Source organism: Peromyscus californicus, unplaced genomic scaffold (assembly GCF_007827085.1).
Source record: "Peromyscus californicus insignis strain IS unplaced genomic scaffold, ASM782708v3 Scaffold_10__1_contigs__length_136768540, whole genome shotgun sequence".
Taxonomy (NCBI): Eukaryota; Metazoa; Chordata; class Mammalia; order Rodentia; family Cricetidae; genus Peromyscus; species Peromyscus californicus.
In genome coordinates this window covers 134,701,328-134,724,597 of record NW_026294391.1, presented here as the reverse complement: position 1 = coordinate 134,724,597, position 23,270 = coordinate 134,701,328, and the positions used below count along the sequence as shown (strand labels likewise).

The 23,270-nt window shown below is 43.7% G+C and overlaps 1 protein-coding gene across 2 annotated transcripts in view; it reads left to right on the top strand.

The window, feature by feature from the left end:
* The window catches only part of Mecp2 (methyl-CpG binding protein 2), a 77,403-nt gene that overhangs the window by 51,557 nt on the left and 2,576 nt on the right, over positions 1-23,270 (top strand). The window contains exons 2-3 of one of the 2 annotated variants that reach the window (XR_008219222.1): positions 11,812-12,162; positions 13,143-14,304. Coding sequence is in view for 1 of the 2 variants with exons in the window: in XM_052742310.1 (XP_052598270.1) it covers positions 11,812-12,162; positions 13,143-14,235 (1,444 nt within the window). In the remaining variant the exon portion in view is untranslated. Of the gene's footprint in view, positions 1-11,811; positions 12,163-13,142; positions 23,162-23,270 lie in introns of those variants that run through there. The other variant, XM_052742310.1, reaches the window with a different exon arrangement.

The following is a 23,270-nucleotide window of genomic DNA, read 5'->3' as shown; positions in this document are numbered from 1 at the left end:
TGTTGCTAAGTTGCTGAAATTATCCAAGAGCTCATACAAGAGAGGGCAAGAATTATGCTGGGTTCCAGTTAAAGTAAAAATATTTCAGATGCTGATTTCACCTGGCGTTTTAGTACTCTCCTTAGTTAGGGTTTCTATTGCTGTGATAATACACTACGACCAAAAGCAACCTAGGGAGGAAAGGGTTTATTTTACCTTAACAACTTAAAAGTTCATTACTGAGGGAAGCCAGGGCAGGAATTCAGAGCAAGAACCTGAAGGCAGGAGCTGATGTGGAGGCCATAGAGCGGTGCTGCTTACTGGCTTGCTCCTCATGGCTTACTCAGCCTGCTTTCTTAAACTGTCCAGGACCACCAGCCCAGTGGTGGCCACACCCACAATGACCTGGGCCCTCCCAGATTAATCACTAGTTAAGAAAATGTCCTACTGACATGCCTACAAGCTAGTCCTTTTTTTTTTTTTTTTTTTTTTTGGTTTTTTGAGATAGGGTTTCTCTGTTTAGCTTTGGAGCCTGTCCTGGAACTCACTCTGTAGCCCAGACTGGCATCAAACTCAGAAATCCACCTGCCTCTGCCTCCCGAGTGCTGGGATTAAAGGCATGCGCCACCACCACCCAGCCAGGCCAGTCTTATGGAAGCATTTTCTCAATCTCTTCCCAAATGACTCTAGCTGTATCAAGTTGACATAAAACTAAACAGCATATCTTCCTTGTTTTCTTTGAGACAGAGTGTCTCTGCATAATCCAAGTCAACCTTAAATTTGCAGTCCTTCTGAATCAGCTTCCTGAATACTGAAATTACAAAATGTTCACCACCATACTTATCTCCATTCTTTCTTGTAGTACTACAGATAGAACCCAGAGCAGACAGATGAATGTTAGACAAGCACTCCACTAGGCTGCTGAAACATACCTCTAACCCCAACCCTTATCCCCCATTTTATTGTTGTTATTCTTGTTCTTGTTGTTTGAAACAGGTTTTCTCTGTATAACAGCCCTGGCTGTCCTGGAACTCTGTAGACCAGGCTGGCCTTGAACTCACAGAGATTCACCTGCCTCCCTAGTGCTGGAATCAAAGGTGTGCACTACCATGCCCAGCTTCCTCCCCTATTTTTAAATTTAAAAGCCTTAGGGATTATGAGTAGGACTGCCCCTGTTAACTTCCTGAGTGCAGAACATAGCCTCCTGGTACTGCCTTCAGGGCCTCTAAATAGGATTACTGTAGATAACCGACACTATAAAAATGCAGGTAATTCTCACTGCCCAACTCCTCTGGATATAATGATTTGGCCTCCTAGTGCAACAAGATTTCTCTAACCCTTAATTTTCCTTTGTGGCATCCAGTGAAGGCTTTGACCTAATGTTTACATCTTAGCTGTGGAATCATTGAATGTTGTTTTATTATCCAAGAACACTGCCTTGTGCTTTTGATATTTAAGATCTGTGATGGCCTTCCTGTTCCAATGTGGTATGTACATTTGGGAGGGGTAGTTCTTTTTATTTCAGTGCTGGAAATTAAACCAGGGACATCACACATAAAAGGCCAGTACTTTACCACTGAGCTACATCCACAGCTCAAAAAGATAAGTTCTTAAAGGAAAAGCTAGGGTAGAACCACTGCAAATATATGTGCCTTGGTAACCAGAGCTCACTAGTGAAACCATTAAAAATGCTGCTTACAAAGACTAGGAGATAGCTTGGTCTGTAAAGTAATTGCCTCATAATTATGAGAACCCGAGTTTGATTCTCAAGAAGCCATATACAAAGCTGGATGTGATGCTACACACTTGAAATCCCAGCACCAGGAAGATGAAGACAAGATGATCCCTGGGGCTCAGTGGCTAGCCAGAGTACCCTGACAAGTATTAGGCCAGTAAGAGATCCTGCTTCAAATGAGGTGGGTGACATTCTTGACGATGACACTCAAGATTATCTTATGGCCTCCACATTTATGTGCACACACATATACCAGCACATACATGCATAAAAAAGTAAAACTCTAGCCAGGCATTGATGGTGCACATCTTTAATTCCAGCACTCAGGAGGCAGAGGCAGGCAGATCTCTGAGTTCGAGGCCAATCAGATCTACAGAGTAGGTTCCAGGACAACCAGGACTACACAGAGAAATCTTGTCTCGAAAAACCAAAATAAATAAACAAACAAGCAAACTCTGGTTACAAAGCTGAACGTGTTACACACCTATAATCCCAGCACTTAGGGAATCAAGACTTTGTGAGACCCTATCTGGAGGAGAGAGATCTGGTTACTATGATACTGTAGCATACTTCAGCCATCCCTTCTCACCATAACCAGCCTTCATGCTTTCTCAGGCTGCTTCAGAAGGTCCTGGATGTCATTAGCTCCTGGACAAGCAAGTTTCTAGAAGCCTAGATTAGGCCACCTTTGGCAGTGCTTTTTTCTTAAACATGAAGGCTGTAGGTTTACATCTATTTCATTCCCATGTGGCAGCTTCACCATATACATTGTAGTGTTGTGGCTGTTTGAGCTACTAAGAGAAAGTGATTCAACAAGGATTCTAGGTGTTTCTTTTGTTTTTCTTTTTTTAAAAAAAATAAGCTTTGTGGGCCTCTAATGCCAAAACTTGGGAGGCAGAGGCAGGTGGATCTGTGTGAATTCAAGGCCAGTCTGGTCTACATATTGAGTTCCAGGACAGCCAAAGCTACATAGTGAGACCCTGTCTTGGAAAAAAATAAAAAAAACAGGGTATGGATATGTAGTGCTGGCTAGCCTAAAACTCACCATGTATGTTATATGCAGCCTGATCTAGAACTTGCAGTGATCTTCCTGCCTCTGATTTCTAAGTCCACTTGTTTCTCTTATTGTCTCTGTAACACAAAGGCATTCTCTTTGTTAAGAAGCGTGCTTGTGCAGGGTGGTGGTGGCGGCGGCGGCGGCAGCGGTGGCGCACACCTTTAGTCTCAGCACTCGGGAAGCAGAGGCAGGTGGATCTCTGTGAGTTGGAGGCCAGCCTGGTCTACAAAGTGAGTTCCAGGACAACCAGGGCTACACAGAGAAACCCTGTCTCAAAAAAACAAAAACAAACAAAAAAAAGAAGCTTGCTTGTTGCTACTTCAAAATACTACTCTTGAAGCTGAGGATATGGCTCAGTGGTAGAGTACTACCTAGCATAACCATTTTAAAAAATTGCCATCAGGCCAAGTCTGATGGTGTACACTTTAATCCCAGCACTCAGGAGGCAGAGCCAAGGGGATCTCTAGTCAGCCTGGTCTATATAGTGAGTTCCAGGACCACCAGAGCTACATAATAGACTATGTCTCAAAAAATATTTTTAAAAAATTGCCATAAACCAGTAGAGTTTCTTATGATATTGATGTCATTTCCTCTTTTGAAACATGTTATCACATTGACACTATACATATTCCTTCCACCCCTGGATCATTTCCTCTTTGAAAGTTGGAAGTTGTCATGATGTTCAGTTATAAATACTTAAACCTGGCTTTCCTAAGAGCAGACAGCACAGTTACAACACTCCAGAAGTTTAGCAATGAGCTAATGTAGAGCCTTATTCACATTTCCCTGAATGTCCCATTAATGCCTTTTTAGTGCCTTTAAAACTAGAATCCAATCCAGGGCTGTGCATTGCATTCAGATGTTCTGTCTCCTCAGTCTCCTTACTCTTTAGTCTATGTGTCCCTTCCTTCCGTATAGGTATGTTTAAGACAGTCTGTGATGTCTTCTCTTAGATATTGTTTCATTCAACATTTTAAAGTGTTTCAACAGGAGGGTTGTGTGCCACATTAACTGGAAACTTAGCAGTCCTGCTGTTGTAATCATCTTTTATATTGCTGTCCTGTGACTCTGGGACCCTCAGTGACCTCTTCAACCTCATCTTCTGCCAATTCCAACCTAGTGATGTCCAACACACTACTACTAGTTCCTAAGCTCACCATTTGTTCATTTACTCAAAGTTCATTTACTTTCAGCACTAAATGTAGCCTCTGGTCAGAGATACAGATATCAAAAGAAGCAGATGTAGCACACTGTCAGCATCCTGACTATTCACATGGCATATGTTTATTAAGTATTACTCTTTTGTCAGACACTGAGCCATGAGCAGGGAGACAGGAATTGGTGTGTACAGTGGTATATTTTATGTTCATGGAGGGTGGGAAATAGTATATTCTACTTCCAGGGCACAGGGGAGGAGAGAGGCAGTAGCAGGGAAGGCCTCTGAGAAGTGTCACCTTAACCTACAGGATGAAAGATCTCCAAATGAAGAGGCAAGGAAGAGCAGGCCCAGAGCTGCTGTTGATATAGGGAGGTATGTTAACTAAACAGAAAGGGGTAATAAAAACCGTCAGAAACAGATTGCATAATGCTTTATTAACTTTGCATTTTCTTAGTGCTAATGAGAAAGGAATGACAGCTGTGGAGAGACATTGGATAATAGGAAAAACTATGGAATTAAATCAGCCTATATACTTTAAAGATGTGCTGACCTCAGAAGGGAAACCAGGATATGTGTTACATTGGGGACAAGGTTTTCCTTTTGTTTCCTCAGGAGAAGAAAAGTTATGAATACCATCAAAATTGATAAAAGTTTGATTTGAACAAGAGAGACTTCTTAATTAGAAGAGTGATGATAGTTCATCAACCAGTGTGACCATTCAATTTAAATTAACTTTAACAAATGCTTCTCATTTGATCAGATATAACTTGCCAAAAGGGAACCTCCCCAAAGTTAGGGTTGGGGCAGGGTTTTCTTTTTGTTTTTCAGGAGAATAAAGGCATCCAGCTAAGGAATCTGAAGACCATTGGACAAGTAAGACATCTGAAGAAAAAGGACAAGTCATGCAGAAAAAAATGCCCCTAGAAAAAGAGTAAATTGGCCTATTAGTATATCACATCTCCAACAGGATAAAATTTCATAAATCTTCCCAAATGTTTGTTTCTGCTTTTTTCTACAGACATATAATGCAAATGGTCTTTTTGTAGTCCCAGTTCAATTAAAAAATTAAAAGCTGGCTTTGGAGTTGGAGCTTGGCTCTCTCCTTCTCTAAACCCCAGCATGCTTGTTAAAGGAAAATACAAAATGTCTATATCATGTCAGAAGAGCCACCTGATATGGGACAGAAGAAAAACCAAAATGAGGGACTATTTTATTGCTACTAATCTCATAATCCTTTAGTTTTATTTTGACTCTTTAAAACTTTTCTTAAGATATGAATTTTATATCAAAATTTATAAGATTTACATATATATTTTTTAAACTTTTTGTCATGATATTAATGGTCATATAGAGTACTAACTAATTCTAGAAAAAAGGCTTCATCTATCTTCCTGTACATGATTTTGGGTTTGACTATCAGTTTTCTGCAGTGAATCATGACCATGCTTAACAGTGACCTTTGAAGTCTCCAAAAGGATGATGGGGCCCCACAAAGATAACACCACTAAGCTGACAACCACCACCCAAAGATTAGCTTTGGACTACAAACTGCTCAGGACAATTTTGAGATGGCTAGCTGAGATGATCCAGTCTCACAGACTAGCCGGGACTTGAGACAAGCCCTGCATTTTCCTATTATGCAGAGATTGGACAACAAATGATACAGCTACCTCTCCCAGAACTTGAAAATTAACCCATAATTTTCTTTTCAAGATCCCCTAAAGATGCCTTCACCCCTAGACAGCAGGAAGTAAATTTAAGAACACGATGCCCACATTCCCAAGATGGTCATTCAGTGGGTTATGGATAATTCTCATTGTTTAAGGTGGTTGGTTCCAAGTTGTTATTGATAATGTTCAGGAAAAAAGCTAAACAAAGATTAAATTCAGGGTTTTTTATTAGAAAAAAGAGAAAAAAGTTAGAAATGATAGGATGAAAGGGTAGATAATTGAATCTACTCTGAAAAGAAAAAAGGGAAAGGATGGATATGATAAGATAAAAAGGTAGATTGTTGAATCGACTTTTTTTTTTTTTTTTTTTTTTTTTTTGGTTTTTCGAGACAGGGTTTCTCTGTGTAGCTTTGCGCCTTTCCTGGTACTCGCTTTGGAGACCAGGCTGGCCTCGAACTCACAGAGATCCGCCTGCCTCTGCCTCCCGAGTGCTGGGATTAAAGGCGTGCGCCACCACCGCCCGGCTTGAATCGACTTTTAAAAAGCAACTACTAGTTTTAAATATTATACATTGGGTTGGATTTTTGTATATTGTATACAAATTATGTATATTGATACAAAGTTGAGATTATTTTTGTTGGAACATACTGTACATATATTTGTACTCTTGTTCAAGGTATTGTACATATACAGCTCATTTAACAATGTAATGTAATTTTCTAGTCCTTGAAAGTTATTATTACGGGCCTGGAGAGATGGCTCAGCGGTTAAGAGCACTGGCTGCTCTTCTAAAGGTTCTGAGTTCAATTCCCAGCAACCACATGGTGGCTCACAACCATCTGTAATGAGATCTGGTGCCCTCTTCTGGCCTGCAGGCATATATTCAGGCAGAGCACTGTATACATAATAAATAAATAAATCTTTAAAAAAAATAAAAAATAAATAAAAGAGAAAGTTATTATTACAAACTAGGATATAAAGAAATGCAGGTTAGTAGTTAGTTACCTATTACATTCAAACTTGTAGTCATGTTAGGTATAGTTTCAAGATCAAATAGATATATTTTAGGTAGTCTTCAAACACTTCAGAGATCTACAGAATATAGCATTTAATATGTTTTAATAACATGGATTCTTTTTTTTTTTTTAATGACAATGAGACATGTCTGCTCCTGGCAGCACCAATCTACTTCAGAGAAGAGGATGGGCATCAAAGAACCTCTATATGGAGTTTACTTTCTTTGTGGCAAAACTTAGCCACTGGGCAAAAGAGTGCCCTTGCCTCAACTGCTGACAGTATGCTGTCCAAATGGACAAGCAGGACACAAAGAAAGGACTACCAAACCTTGCCAAGACAAGGTAGGAAGGCCCTTCAGAAAATCCTGCTTCACAGAGAAGTCTGTCAGATATGCTAGGCTTGTAGGCCGAAGATGGATGCCCCAACATTGCAGAGGAACCTTGGGTGACTGTCCAGGCAGCCAGCTGTTTCTGTCATTTCTCACATTTTTCAGAAGTTGTTTGTTTGCACTTCCTGCTTACTCAGTTAATATTATTTCCTTCTTGAGTCTCTAATGGAGTTAAAAACTAGTTATAGTTTTCCTTGTTAACAAATTCAGAAAAGAAATTCACTGAAGAGGTGTAAAATGTGTAAGTTTGAAAGATATCAAAAGATAGTTTTTGGTAGGTAATACAAGTTAGGATAGAAAATAAATTAGGTATAACACTTTGAACTCACCAAAATAGGATAAATAATGGAGTATTTTCTCTGAATCTGTCAAATGTTAACGGACTGGACATTTAAATGTAATTCTTGACTATATATATTGTATGTACTTATTGTATATAGTTTTTCTTATATTAGTTATAACCTTTTATTATTTTAGACAAAAAAAGGGGAAATATGGTAATATTTTGTTTGTACTCTAACAAATAAAATTTGCCTGAAGATCAGAGGACAGAACCAGCCACTAGATTAAACATAGAAGCCAGGCAGTGGTGGCATACACCTTTAATCCTAGCACTCGGGAGGTAGAGAGCTGTCTGAATCTGTGAGTTCAAAGCCACCCTGAACTACATGAGACTAATACAATCTAAAAGAGAAACAGAGCCAGGCAGTGGTGGCACACACCTTTAACCCCAGTACTTGGGAGTCACACACCTTTAATTACAGCACTAAGAAGGTTGAGACAGGAGGTGATATGGCTAGGCAGAGAATGGAATATAAGGCAGGAGGAGACAGGAGTTCAGTGCCCTTTCAGCTGAGGACTCAGAGGCATTCAATCTGAGGATTCATAGAGACAGGATCTTCCCCTTTCGGCTGAGGAGTTGGTGAGGTGAGAAGTGGCTGTGGCTTGTTTCCTCTGATCTTTCAGCATTTACCCTAATATCTGACTCTGGGTTTTTATTATAAGACCATTTAGGATTCATGCAACAGAGATATCAATGGGTTACTTTGCCTTCTGGGAAAGGGCATCACAGTGGTTAATAGTATAGACACAATAGCAAAGGCAGTTGATGAAGACACATACATGTTTGTAATGATAATAAATCCATCCATTGTAAGTTCTCTTAGCTGGCCATAAACTCGACAGTGACCTCAGACAAGTTCCTTTGTGTAGTTGAGCTTCCTTTTTCCTTCATCTGTGACATTCCAAAGTTGAACATACTGGTTCTCTGACGATACTTCCAACTTTGAACCGTATGAACATATAAACTAGGTACTTGGTTCTCCTAGTAATCGTGGAAAAGACAGAGACAGGAAGTTGGGGGTTGGGGCTAGAGAACAGCAAAAGAAACACATGTGTGGTCTGATGAAAGGGAGGATGAAAGGGTATTTGGCTTCTTAGGAAATGTATTTCACTAAACATCACAGACCCTCTTGGAGGGCAACCTTGGGAAGTTATCTGGTATCCCAGCCTAGCCCCTCCTCCCTTGGATCCTGTAGTGATGACCACTCGTCCCACACCACCCCCACCCCCAGGACTGAACAGGCCCTTGGACAAATGTCGGCTCTTAGGGATTACATCGTTTGTATCCTTTTTACCTTCATTCCACATCCAGAAAGAATTCAAGCTTCTTTGTGAGCTTTTGTTATTTTGGTATTGCTGAGTTTTTTTTAAATTTATCTGTACATGATGTGTTCCTGTTTGTCTGTATGTGTACCACATGCATGCAGATCCCACAGAGGCCGTCAAGGTGTGTCACGTCCCCTGGAACTGGAGTTACAGGTGGTTTTGAGTGGTCATATGGGTGCTGGGAAGCTGGGCACCAAACATGGTTCCTCTGCAAGAGTAGTAAGTGCTCTTAACCACTGAGCCCTATCTCCAGCTGTTACTTGTTTTTAGATAGAAAATTAGCTGGCATGGTGGAACATGCTTATAATCCCAGAACTAGAGAACATTGAGGTCAGGGTCTGGCCTTAGCTTCAGAGTGATCCACCAATGGACCAATCTCAATACTTTCCCTCTCTTTTTCCCTCCCCCTTAATTAGCAGTGAGAAAATATCCCAAACTGTGTGCCTTTCTTTTGGTATGCAGAATTAAAAAGCACCATATAGTTATTATGTGCTACAAATGTTCTCAGATTGAAAGAACTTGAGGGTTGAGGATATGACTCAGTTGATAAAATACAACTGGGGCTCCCCCATTTGTAGCTAGTAGCTGCGGAAATGCTATTCAGTGCCTATTCCTCACCCAGACTTCCTTTCTCAGTCACTGGCACTGCTGACTGCTCAGACTTTGACACAATTCTTAACTTAGTTCTGCCCTGTCTGCCATTGAGCTCTGTTGATTCTCCCCTAAACAGATCCCAAATCCTTTATTGCCTACATCCTTGGCCATGCCTAGGCTATTGCTAAAACATTTTTCTTGACTTCCCGCTGCTATGTTTTTGTATTCCCATCCCCAGCTTTACAGGCACCACAGGATGCTCCAGAACCAGAGTCACCCATTTTACCTTTGAGCTGGTCTAATGTATGTACTACCCCTGGGATATTATTGTTGGTGTTGGAATATATCCCACTCCAGGAACACTATGGTCAGAAGTTGGAGTCTTTTTTGTGTAGTATGTTATGTTGTTAATATACTTAAGCTCCTTTGTTCCTGTTTACATGCATTATAATAGCATAGTTCTGTTACTTTTGTTTTATTTTTAGTTATGTTCATATTTACATGATTCGTTAGACACAATTATATTCCAAGAAGTGTTCAGCAAGGGCTCTTTCTTACCTACCCTAGACTAGTCTACAATCCTGCACACCAGATCCATATGGTAAACATGTCTGCAGTTTGTTTTTTTAACTTCAAAAAAGGTCATGGAACTCATCCTTCCTAGCTACACAGCCTTACAGTATGTAAGTATCCCATGGTTTATTCACCAGGTCTCCTTGGTGATGAGGACTGGAGAGGTCTACAGTCTTAGCTAGTGAAAATAAAGTTTTAGTGAAAATTGTCATGCCTGTGTTGTTAGACATTTCCAAAGGTATCTCCTCAGGGTAAATTTCTAGAAAGGTGTTCCTTTGCTCATGTGGCTTGTATTAGATCTTGTGGTGGTTAACATATTTCAGAATACAAGTGAGAATTCTAAAGAAGCCAACTTATCCTGTTAGTCTAGTGGTTTTCTCAAACTCAAGGACTGTTCAGAATCAGGGGAGCAACCCTGGTGTTCAAAAGGAACCTTTGTGGAGTTACATGCAAGTGATCAGTACCTGCTGTATAACACTTTGTCCTTTTTCTTGCCAGCTCTGCTGGTGAGTACCCCTACTATCCTCTGTCACTGGGAGCTTCCGTATAAGCCAGTCCTGAAGACTGAACTGTGAGCAGACCACAATGCTTCCTGATGCACCTCACAGCCCCATGGGCTTACTTTCCAATTCTCCTAGTTTTAGAACAATAGACAGCTGCTACTTCTTTCCAAACCTTCTATAGTCTGACCTGTAGCTCAGAGGTGCAAGCAGTGCAATGTGGCTAGATTCTGTAGTCATAGGGATACTCACTGTGTCTCCGTACAATGGTCACTAGAGCATCAGAGACAGGCTATGAACCCTATAGTACATGAAGGGACCCCACCAAGAAAAACCAAAACCTGTAGAAGGAACTGCCTCTGTCCACAGGCAGGTGTCCTGTCCTGGAATATGGCTGTTGCCATATTTCATAGACTGTTCTATTATTACAAACCTTTCTCTTTCCTCTGTTTCTGCTGAGGATAAGATGATTGCTTGCTTGTTTTGGATAAGGAATATCTTGTGGTAAAGACCCATGTGACCCAGGATCCCTTTTTTCTCTTACTGGAACCCTAGGCAGCAGTTGCTGTTTGCCTGAATTAGCAATAGTTATACAGTGCCTTGGGACCTTTTTGTCCATAATTCTCACAGAAAGTATGCCTCTGGGGATGAGATTAGCTACCGTTGAGATGAGGAAACTGAAGCGTAAACTGCTGAAATCACTAGCTAGGGTCCTTGTTTTGAGAATGGCAAAGTCAGGAAGCTGGAGCACTGGCTCAGAAGTTAAGAGCACTGGCTGTTCTTCCCAAGGACCTGGATTCAATTCCCAGCACCCACAATGGTGGATCACAACTATCTGTAACTTTAGTCCCAGGGGACCCAGTTCCCTCTTTTGGCCTCCACAGGCATTAGGCACTCATGTGGTACACAGACATACATGCAGACAAAATACAAAATAAATAAAAGAAAATGACAAAGTCAGAATTAGAGGTCAGGTTGGCCAATTCCAATTTTGTATGTTCTTTTCATGACTGTACTGTATATCACCTTCCAGGGGGTTTGAGCTCCTAAAACAAGTTGTGGTAGGCAGTTTCCTTTCTAGCAGTGGAGAGCCTTTTGTCATGCAACAAGCCCAGGGGCCATCAGATGCAACTTATAAACTGACCTCTGCTAGTGATATGTTGAGAAGCCAACCCTACAGTGCTTAAATCCAAGAGTAAAACATATGCCACTTTCACAGCAATAGAACTAGGGTTTGGAGTAGTATGATAAAAGTCAAGTGCATTTGACCAACGTTACCAGCAACCCAGAGCCGCTAAAGAAACCTTTGGGCCTCAGCTTGGCCTAAGGATGCATTGTCCCAGGGAAGTTACCAAGATCTGAGTATGCAGCAGCGAGGTGTCTCATGTATGGCACCCAAGCTTGCCTGTGCTCACTGCTCTGCATGCACCTGTGTTCTCTGTGATACTTACATATTTGTTTAATACTTCAGGGAGGAAAAGTCAGAAGACCAGGATCTCCAGGGCCTCAAAGACAAGCCCCTGAAGTTTAAGAAGGTGAAGAAAGACAAGAAGGAAGACAAAGAGGGCAAACATGAGCCACTACACCCTTCAGCCCACCATTCTGCCGAGCCGGCAGAGGCAGGCAAAGCAGAGACATCAGAAAGCTCAGGCTCTGCCCCAGCAGTGCCAGAAGCCTCTGCTTCCCCCAAACAGCGGCGTTCTATCATTCGTGACCGGGGACCCATGTATGATGACCCCACCTTGCCTGAAGGTTGGACACGAAAGCTTAAGCAAAGGAAGTCTGGCCGTTCTGCTGGAAAGTATGATGTATATTTGATCAAGTAAGTAAGAGCAAGTCCTGTGTCTATAGATCAGGAAAGGCCAGATGGGTGGGAGAGCTAGATAAAAGGATCCATTGAAACTATAGCTCTGGGGAAATGTATCTGCCACCTGTAGGATGCTTAAAAAATAACATCAACACTAGATACATTCAGAAAGTACTACAGAGGCTCCTACCCTGTTGCTCTGCTTCAGAGTAGTGAGTCTTTTACCTATGCCACATGTCAAGTTCTTTCTATTTGCCTCTAAATCAGTGTTAGGAAATGTTTGCTGTTTAACAGGGCCTCTGGAAAGGGACACAAACAGACTTTGTGTGCCTTTCCTACTGCTCCTTGTACATTTGTCCAGCTTTGGACTGACCTTAGTGTTTTCTGTTAAAGCAGAGTAACTTCCAGAGCCATAGGTTTAGAGGAGCAGCTAAGTACATCAGCTCATCCCAGAAAGACTAGCAATTTCCCCAGTATTTGTGGGTAGTTTTATTTAATCTTCAACTCTAAGAAGGGTGAGGAAAGCTTTATTGCATTAGAATGGATTCCCAAAGAGGCTGGACACCATGCCTTGGTTTACATACAGGAATGTTTTGATGGTAGATTAGGTCTAGGCACCAACCAACAGAATTGGCCCAGCCTAATGGTCCTCTAGTACTGGGCCTGACCCCTTTGGTTTCTGGATTGTGGAAAAGCCAAGGAGTACAGAGGAGTGGACTTAGAGGTAGACAAGTCTTCTGAGGCTTTCAGGCTTCTGAGCAAGCTGTATAGGTACCCACTATCCCTGGTAATATGATTTGTACCCATGCATCAGTGCATTGCATCTGGCCTGGCTGTGCTCTTCAGTTTTAGGTCATCTCTGTTCTTCTTCATTTTGACCCTTGTTCACTTACAATGTCTTATAAGGTTATCAGTACCATCTCCTCTACCTCAGTCTCTAAGTTGTCATAAAAAGCTTCTGACATTTCTTTGTATCTCTCTGTTTGTCTCCACAGTCCCCAGGGAAAAGCCTTTCGCTCTAAAGTGGAATTGATTGCATACTTTGAGAAGGTAGGCGACACCTCCTTGGATCCTAATGATTTTGACTTCACGGTAACTGGGAGAGGGAGCCCCTCCCGGAGGGAGCAGAAACCACCTAAGAAGCCCAAATCTCCCAAAGCTCCAGGAACTGGCAGGGGTCGGGGACGCCCCAAAGGGAGTGGCACTGGGAGACCCAAGGCAGCAGCATCAGAAGGTGTTCAAGTGAAAAGGGTCCTAGAGAAGAGCCCTGGGAAACTTCTCGTCAAGATGCCTTTCCAAGCATCACCTGGGGGCAAGGGTGAAGGAGGTGGGGCTACCACTTCTGCCCAGGTCATGGTGATCAAACGCCCTGGCAGAAAGCGAAAAGCTGAAGCTGACCCCCAGGCCATTCCTAAGAAACGGGGCAGAAAGCCTGGGAGTGTGGTGGCAGCTGCTACCACAGAGGCCAAAAAGAAAGCCGTGAAAGAGTCTTCTATACGGTCTGTGCATGAGACCGTGCTCCCCATCAAGAAGCGCAAAACTCGGGAGACAGTCAGCATTGAGGTCAAGGAAGTGGTAAAGCCCCTGCTGGTGTCCACCCTTGGTGAGAAGAGTGGGAAGGGACTGAAGACCTGCAAGAGCCCTGGCCGAAAAAGCAAGGAGAGCAGCCCCAAGGGGCGCAGCAGCAGCAGCAGTGCCTCCTCACCCCCTAAGAAGGAGCACCATCATCACCACCACCATTCAGAGTCCCCAAAGGCCCCCATGCCACTGCTCCCACCCCCACCCCCACCCCCACCCGAGCCTGAGAGCTCTGAGGACCCCATCAGCCCCCCTGAGCCCCAGGACTTGAGTAGCAGCATCTGCAAAGAAGAGAAGATGCCCCGAGGAGGCTCGCTGGAGAGCGATGGCTGCCCCAAGGAGCCAGCTAAGACTCAGCCCATGGTCTCAGCGACCACCGCCACAGTTGCAGAAAAGTACAAACACCGAGGGGAGGGAGAGCGCAAAGACATTGTTTCATCCTCCATGCCAAGGCCAAACAGAGAGGAACCTGTGGACAGCCGGACGCCCGTGACCGAGAGAGTTAGCTGACTTTACACAGAGTGGATTGCAAAGCAAACCAACAAGAATAAAGGCAGCTGTTGTCTCTTCTCCTTATGGGTAGGGCTCTGACAAAGCTTCCCGATTAACTGAAATAAAAAATATTTTTTTTTCTTTCAGTAAACTTAGAGTTTCGTGGCTTCAGGGTGGGAGTAGTTGGAGCATTGGGATGTTTTTCTTACCGACAAGCACAGTCAGGTTGAAGACCTAACCAGGGCCAGAAGTAGCTTTGCACTTTTCTAAACTAGGCTCCTTCAACAAGGCTTGCTGCAGATACTACTGACCAGACAAGCTGTTAACCAGGCACCCCCCAACACCTCCCCCCCCCCAGTGTGCTTATTAGAGACAGCAGTTGAGAGGACACTCCCATTTTTGGTGCCATTGGTGCCCTGTCCATAGCTTCCCTGACTCTTCCACCATCCCATCTCCCAATCTGAGGGACCGGGAGGTGTGAGGCAGGAAAATCATTGGATTCTTTAGAGAAGACTGAGGTGGCCAGTAATTGTGGCCCAGTGATTAGAACTGTGGTAGCACAAGTCTGGCCCCACACCCACCCCAATCCAAAACTGACAAGAATATTTTGAAAAACAGGAAAGTGGTACCTGTCTGATCCAGCTCTGGCATGGCTAGAAGCGAGCCCTGAACTGCTGGATTATAAACTGGCCTGAACCACAGAATAGGAAGGCCCAGAGTGAAGTGTCATCACCTGTTCACAAGGCATGCTCCCCTAGAAAATGATGTTAAAGAGGTGCCATGGAGACAGCAGGACAAGGCACAGGCAGGCTGGGTAGGGTCAAGCCAAGCCTAGTGCCACAGAACAAGAGAGCAGTCTGTGACTAGTGGTTAGGAACTTAGTGGATGGGACAAGGGGCATAGGGGAAGAAAGGAAAATATTCTTCCAGTTACTTTCCAGTTCTCCTTTAGGGACAGCTTAGAATTATTTGCACTATTGAGTGAGTCTTCATGTTCCCACTTCAAAACAAACAGATGCTCTGAAAGCAAACTGGCTTGAAATGGTGATACTTTGTCCCACAAGCCACCAGACATGGCAGTGTTCAGAACTACCTGGATCTGTATATACCTGCGCTTGTTTTAAAGTGGGCTCAGCACATAGGGTTCCCACGAAGCTCCGAAACTCTAAGTGTTTGCTGCAATTTTATAAGGACTTCCTGATTGCTTTCTCTTTTGTTTTTCCATTTCTGCCTTCCTTCATTTCATGCTTTCATTTCTTCCCCATCCTCCTTTCCCTAGCTCCTAGTTGTCTCTTCTGTTCCAGACAACTGCAGTGCCCAACCACATGCTCACCTGACAGCATTCAACCACAGTCCTAGGATTCTCCCTGCCCTTTGACTTCTCATTGCCAGTGCCAGCTATAATGTTTAACCCTGAGCAAGTGCTGGGTTCTGCTGAGTCCTCCCTAGCCTCTGTGAAGAACAAGAGGGCAGTAAGCCCTTACTCCCTTAGATAGTCCCCTCTTCCTTGCTAAGAAAAAAGTCAAAAGGCTTTTCAGATCCTAAACAATGAGCCTTTTCACCTTCTGCTCTAGAAAAGTGGGCTGGAGAAACTGGGCCACATGTGGTAGCTGAAAGAGATATAGAGGCCCCTGTGTTCTGCCAGGATCACTGAGTGGCCCAACAGGGGCACCATGCCCACTACCCTTGACCCCACTCAGAAGTCTGATGTCAAGCATAGTGTGGCAGGGCACCTGTCAGGATAGATGCAGATGTGAGCAGGGAGTGACACCAGGGCCCCTTGCTCTTCTTCTGACAAGTCTTTTTCTAGTGGAATTCTTTCCCTTTTGCTCACTGGGGACTGGGTGGGACCAGCACACCCCATATTCCAATCTCTGCTCCATAAGTGTAATGGTGAAATTTACAAGCTTGGCTTTGCTGTAGGGTTTTAATTGGTCAATTTTTTTTTTGGGGGGGGGAATCCCAAAGTTTTAGCCTCTGTTCAGGAAGTCCTTATCTAGCTGCATATCTTCATCATATTGGTATATCCTTTTCTGTGTTTACAGAGATGTCTCATATCTAAATCTGTCCAACTGAGGAGTACCTTATCAAAGTAGCAAATGAGACAGCAGTCTTATGCTTCCAGAAACACCCACAGGCACATCCCATGTGAACTGCTGCCATGAACTGTCAAGTGTGTGTTGTCTTGTGTATTTTCATTACCGTTCCCTAAGCTTCCTTATTGCAGTGTAATCATGGAAGAGTGAAACATCATAGAAATCATCTAGCACTTCCTTGCCAGTCTTTAGTGATCAGGAACCATAGTTGACAGTTCTAATTGATAGCTTAAGATAAAACCATGTTTGTCTCTTCTGGAATGGCTAGAACTAAGTGAGAGATTTTGCCCCATTCTGATTGCAGAGTCATAGTTGGGCTTTCTAGGATATTTGTATCCATTTCCTTGTGCTACAAATGCAGACCCTGCAACCAGCTTCCTGTCAAGCAGTCATTTTGCCTGCTCTGCTGTTGATCCTCAGCCATGGTTCTGATTCTTCCCCAGGAAGGGAAGAGGTCTCAGAAGAGGGACTCTGGAGGGTCCAGGATGTATCCTTCTTAACTCCTGCTTCCTCCAAGGACAAAAGGCCCACCTCACCCCACCCCTTCAATGGTCTCACACTCCCCAAGGATACCTTTCTGTACCCTCACAGCACCTAACCAGGTTGACATCAAGTTGTTTTATTGTGATCCGTTTGGGGTTTTGCCTGTTATACTTAATTAGTCCAATGAAATGTGACTCCTAGACTGAGGATCCCTCATCCTTGGAAGATAAACTAGTCTGATTAGACATTCACAGTTGGGATTACAGCACTTTGGGTGCCATTTTCTTAAATTTGAGCCCCATCTGCAGCCTCCTCACTCCCCTGCTTTCCCTTAGAGCTGGTTTCAAAACTGCAGGTGGTGGTGCCTGCAGCTTCTGAGGGTTTTTTGTTTTGTTTTTTGTTTTTTTGCTTCCTGCTTTTTTTCCCCATTCCCTCATCCCCAAATAAAGACATCATGAGTCAGTGTTTCCTTAAGCAGGCAGCTTTGATTGGGTTTTGCCCTGGCAGTCAGGGACTCTGTATAGGCTCTCAGGCTGCCCCTGCCTTGCAGTCAGGTTGACAGGAGGTTGGAGGGAAAAGCCTTAAGCCATGGGATTCTTACCAGCTGTGTCTGGCTCAGACCTGGAATGTGACCTTGATTTTGTTGTATTTGAACATTGTAAAGATTGGGTGGCATCTTTCACTGAATATATGAAGAATACAAGAACTGACCTACAGCTTTCAGATACCTGGGACTAGGTCATTAAGGTCACATCCAGTCTTCCCTACTCTGCTCTAGTTGTTAGTTACTACCTCTCCCAGACAGATTGGTGTATATTCTCCAACTATGTTCATCCTGGCCCAGTCCTGCCCATTCTTGGGTCTGTCTGAACCAGTGGAACTGCTGTTCTTCAAAGTGCAGTGAGTTGAGAACTCTTGGTCACAGCCAGGCTCTAGTACAGCTCCCTTCTGCTGGTGTTGTATTCCCATATCAAAAGGCACAGGGGAGATCTAGAAGTACCACCTCCCCCAGTTCATCAGTGCCAAACTAGCCTGTGATCCCAGCATGGGTACAGAGAACTCTGTTCAGTGCTATCACAACAGACTAGAGGCCACAAACTTTGGAAATGGGAACCAGAGCAGCCCAAATTGCTGTTGCTTCACCCAACTTGCTCTTGCTGTGACAATGATAAAAGAGGGCAATAACCAGAAACTGACTGCCAAGTTTGGTAGGGAAAGGAGTTTCCATAGCTGACAGGACCTCTGAATTTTAAATAAATTGCAATAAGTGGCTCAAGCCCACCCAAGAAAGAACAAAAGGGTTGGAACTGACCAGATGAGACCAGCTAGAGTTCATGCAGCCCAAGTGGAGTCCAGCTGCCTGAGCTCTACAGCACTTCTCTAACTACAGAGAACATTCCAGCCAGGCTCTCTGGGCTAAGGAGAGATCACAGGTGCCAGTTCTTCAAGAAGACCATTGTGCATCAGTTCATAACCTGTATCTTTGTCCCACATTGTTTGCTGATTCGGGTTCACACTACAGATTTTAGGACGGATGGCCAAGACTCAGAGAAAAAAGTTTCTAGAGCCCCTGCGGACCATGGCATAGAAAAGTCCCAAGTTGAAGGGGACTAGGGCAGATGCATCAATGCCCCATGCCTGGACCAAGCCCTCTGCTCCATCCATATCCTCTTCTGGCTCTTCCTTCCTGCTCTTTGCTTGAGTGAACCAGCCCAACTCTGAAGAGATTTGTTGATTCTCTCCATTTTGGATGTTTTTTAGGTACTATATCAATCTTTAGAAAAGGCTTAGTCTAATTGTTATAAATTGCTAGGATACTGCCTCCCCCAGGGTCTAAAATTACATGCTAAAGGGGAAAATTTGAACTGAAACCAGTTCTCAACAATTTAGAAGGAAAACCTTTAAAACATTTGGCAATAATAATAATAATAATAATACATTTTGATGTTTCTGAATAAGAGGAGACTTTTACAAAAAAAAAAAAAGTTGATCTAAAAATACTTAGTTCTTGGCCTGAGATATCTGGTGAGTGATCTGGGCAAAGGGAACTCCAGGCTGAAGCTTCCTACATCTGAGGAGGTGGAACTAGGAGACTCTTGCGATCGAGGCTTTTTCTTATTGGAAAGCCTCTTTGGGTAGCTGACCCCAAGACATCACTTCTGACCTTGTCCTTTGGTGGTATGGAGGTTAGTGGCCTGCCAGATGCCAAAGCTGCATGAGACCAGCTCTTGGTGCATCAAGTGAAACACTCATCAGTGACCCAGAAGGCCCGTCACAAAGTGTCTGCTCTCTTCTCATCTTAACTGAGCCTGTCCCAGCACTACTGCATAAACTAGGGAGGGTCTGCTGCCTACATATCATCCCTCCCTGGGGCCTCCTATCTTTTGCAATCTGCCTACCCCACCCTCAGGATCTTGGCACAGATGAAATGGCTGTGTGGCAAGTACTTTGGCATGCCCTCCTAAACTTAGCCAGTGCCTCTTCCTGCCTCTTTAAGCCAGCCTGCCTGCCTACTGGGGAGGCATGAGAGCCTATAGAGTGGAGAAGGGAGGGCAAGCAGGCAGGCAGTGGAAAGGCTCTAGGAGGAAGGACAGGCCCAGGCTTTGCACAAGCAGGGCTCAGCCCCTCATGGAACTGAGTGTCATTTTTTAGTTTAAGAACGTTTGGGCAACTTGCAAATGACGTTTGCTCCTTGCTCTCCCCTCTCACCTTTTATTAGGTCCTGCTTAACACTGAGAGAAAATGCGGTGAAAAGGCAGAGGTTTGGCTCCTGCCCACTGATAGGCTCCTCTCCCTGCAGTGTTTGTGTGTCAAGTGGCAAAGCTGTTCTTCCTGGTGACCCTGATTATATCCAGTAACTTATAGACTATATGCATAGGTCTGCTTTGTCTTTTCTATTCCGGGCTTTTGATTTGCTTTTCAGTTTTGCTTTTAGCTTTCCTATTTTTATTTTATGCACCAACTAGACATACAAAGCAGTTGAATATATATATATATATACATATATATATGTGTGTGTGTGTGTGTGTGTATGTATATGTATATTGCACAATTATAAACTAATTTTGCTTGTGGCGCCACACACACAAGAAAAGACCTTTTAAAATTATACCTATTGCTTAATTACAATATTTCTGATAACCATAGAGTAGGACAAGAGAAAAAAAAGACATCTGTCTGCTGGTCACTTCTTCAGTCCAAGCAGATCTGTGATCTTTCCTCGCTTCTTTCAAAGGCTTCCCTGTGCTAAGTGAAGGAAGCTCCAGGCTGCACCCAGGTTTTGTACTTTGTTTCTCTGCTGTGAAAGGGGCCCCATGATTCTGGGTGCAGGACAGTTCATTTCAGCATTGGGGGAGGGGGTAGGCGCACTCCCTATACCTGCTGAAGTCCAGAACTTAGTGAGCACAGCCCTGTCCCCACCTCTAGGAGTGGGGAGCTGGCATGCATGGGGGTGGCCCAACTCCCTCCACCCTTTCCTTGGCCAAGGAGAGCCTGTGTCCAGTAAGTCTGGCAGGCTTCCTTCAATTAGCAGGGCTTGGAGCATTTCGAAACCCTCCTCACTTTGCTGAGTCCAGGGGCTGGAGAGGAGATAGGAGGCTTGACCTGTCTCCAAACCTGTTAGCTGTACTAGGTAGAATGCCAGAGACCCCAGAATCACATCCAACAGTCCAGTGGGTCTCCTTTAGAAAGTAGTGAAGACTCCAGAAACATCCCTCTCTTCTCCCTGCTCCCATGAGTAACTGCATTTGTTTTTATAATTCTTGATGAGCAATATCTGCTAGAAAATTTAGCCGTAACAGTTCTTTTTGCAAAAGGATCATTCTTAAGTAATTAAAAACACGCCCCCCCCAATAAATCCAGAACCTTGTTCTTTCAAAGCAGAGAGCATTATAATCACCAAGGCCAAAATCTGTCCTACACTTCCACCTCACCCCCTCATCATTGCTTCTTCTGAAGCCAAAATATAGCAGAGATATTTGTAGGCCCTTTGGGTGGCTGGGTACCCTTGTGCCGTTTGGAAGACGGACTGGAGAAACCTCTGAGACCCTATCCTAGGGCATTGCTTTAATGAGCAATCAGTATTAGGAGAGCATCACAACATTATTCCCCAGTCAGCATGGGATGGGGGCAGAAGGGGCCAGAGGGTTGTTGCCACTGATACTTGGACAGGTGGGTGACCACGTATGTCCATATGAGTGCTTTATGGCTGATGTGAGATCAGCACCCAAGTTAGCTTCACCTGGTGACCTCTAGCCCTGCCTGGATGGAGCAGGCCACCCGGTTCAATGTTTCTGGGCAGCTTGGACATTGGAGTGCAAAAGGCTTGCAGAACTTGAAGCCTGCTCCTTACCTTGCTACCATGGCCTCCTTTTCCATTTGATTTTTCACTGCTTCAATCAATAACAGCCGCTCCAGAGTCAGTAGTTGATGAATATATGACCAAATATCACCAGGACTGTTACTCAATGTGTGCCGAGCCCTTTCTTTGTGCTGGGCTCCCTGTGTACCCGGACACTGTAACGTGTGCTGTGTTTGCTCTCCTTCCTCTTCCTTGCCCTTTTCTTGTCTTTCTGGGGTTTTTCTGTTTGGGTTTGGTTTGGTTTTATTCTTCCTTTTGTGTTCCAAACATAAGGTTCTCTCTAATGGTCCTCTTTAACTGTGGTGTTGAGGCTTCTGTTTGTGTAATTTTTGGTGGGTGAAAGGAACTTTGCTAAGTAAATCTCTTCTGTGTTTGAACTGAAGTCTGTATTGTAACTATGTTTAAAGTAATTGTTCCAGAGACAAATGCTTCTAGACACCTTTTCATTACAAATAAAGCATTTGAAGGGAGGGGATTGGTGACTAAGACAAGAGGGGCAATCTGAAGAGATGACCCCTGCCCAGATCAGTCAGAAGCCACCAAGAAGTTAAGCACTGGATTCCCATTCCAAGTCAAGCGACTGAAGTTAATGTGTTGCCATTTTGAAAGTCAGAGCAAAACCAGATTTTGTTCCACTTGATGGATTCTTTTGCTTCCCCTTCCCAGATTATTACTATTATTGTTAATTTAAAAAAAAAAAAAGACAAGGTCAGTTCCTTCCAGGAGTGCCAGGAGGGAAGGGGATGTAAGAGCAGAGCTGAGCTCACTGAGTAGGGAAAGGCTGGGCCTGCCTTTGCAGGAGAATGCCCCACTGAAGAAACAGGTTAGGGAGGAGACAAAAAGTGAATTATCCACTCCCTGTCTGAGATAGCTGTTCCTGGATAAGTTGAGACAGTGGGCAGTATTGTCTCCAAAGCATGTTTCAGGGACATGACCAGTCAGGACACTTCTGTCACACCCCATGCTGTCCCCTAGTGCATAGTGTTAATCTGATATCTTGGCTCCCCACCATGCCTGGGGAATAAAATGATGGTAGAGGGTTCTCTCTTTCAATGTCATCTGATTTCCAACAAAATCTGGGTGTAAGATACCACCTTCTCTTTCCATGGCAAACATCTTCAGTAAAGCCGTTATCCTCATTACAGATTGTTCCAGGCTCATAGAAGAGGAACAGACCTGTGTTTCTTTAGAGCCTCTTATGAAGATAGTGCTACCTGTAGTGACCAGTTGGCCATGGCATTTAGTAGCTGGAAGAACCAGACAGGGTACATGCCCCCCCTAAATCCATGCTACACTCCCCTCTGCCAGCCTGAAGGGCAAGATCTGTAGGACAGTACAGCCAATGACAGGCCACCCTGTATTGGAAGATGTTGGCATCAGCTCAGAAAGCCTATCTGAGGTTGGGAGCAGGCACACAGGGCACAGAGATATCCAGGACAGACATAGCTGGAGGGGTCGGTCTTGAAAAGCCCTCTGTCGCATTCACCTTCAGTTTTTGTGTTTTGGGACAATTACTTTAGAAAATAAGTAGGTCGTTTTAAAAACAAAATATTGATTGCTTTTTTGTAGTGTTCAAAAAAAAAAGGTTCTTTGTGTATAGCCAAATGACTGAAAGCACTGATATATTTAAAAAAAAAAGGCAATTTATTAAGGAAATTTGTACCATTTCAGTAAACCTGTCTGAATGTACCTGTATACGTTTCAAAAACACCCCCCCACTGAACCCCTGTAACCTATTTATTATATAAAGAGTTTGCCTTATAAATTTACATAAAAATGTCCGTTTGTGTCTTTTGTTGTAAAATCAAGTGGTTTTTCATAAGGTTCTTTTACTATTTGAAAAGATGGGCAGCACGTGGTTTTATTTTATTTTTGTAAGTTTTTTAATACATGTGAAAGCAAAGAATACTCAGCATGCCTTTCTAAGTGATGCGTTTGCACCTTTTGTTGGGAAGTACTGTATCCTGTGCTGTTAGCATTCTCGATAAATCTCTCTGTGAAAGTGACTCAAGGTCTGGGCTTTCATTATAAGTCAGCAGTCCCTTCCAGCTCACCTGATGGTGTGTTTGATCCAGCTGTCCCTGAACCCCAATAGCCTCTCTCAGGATTGGAGTG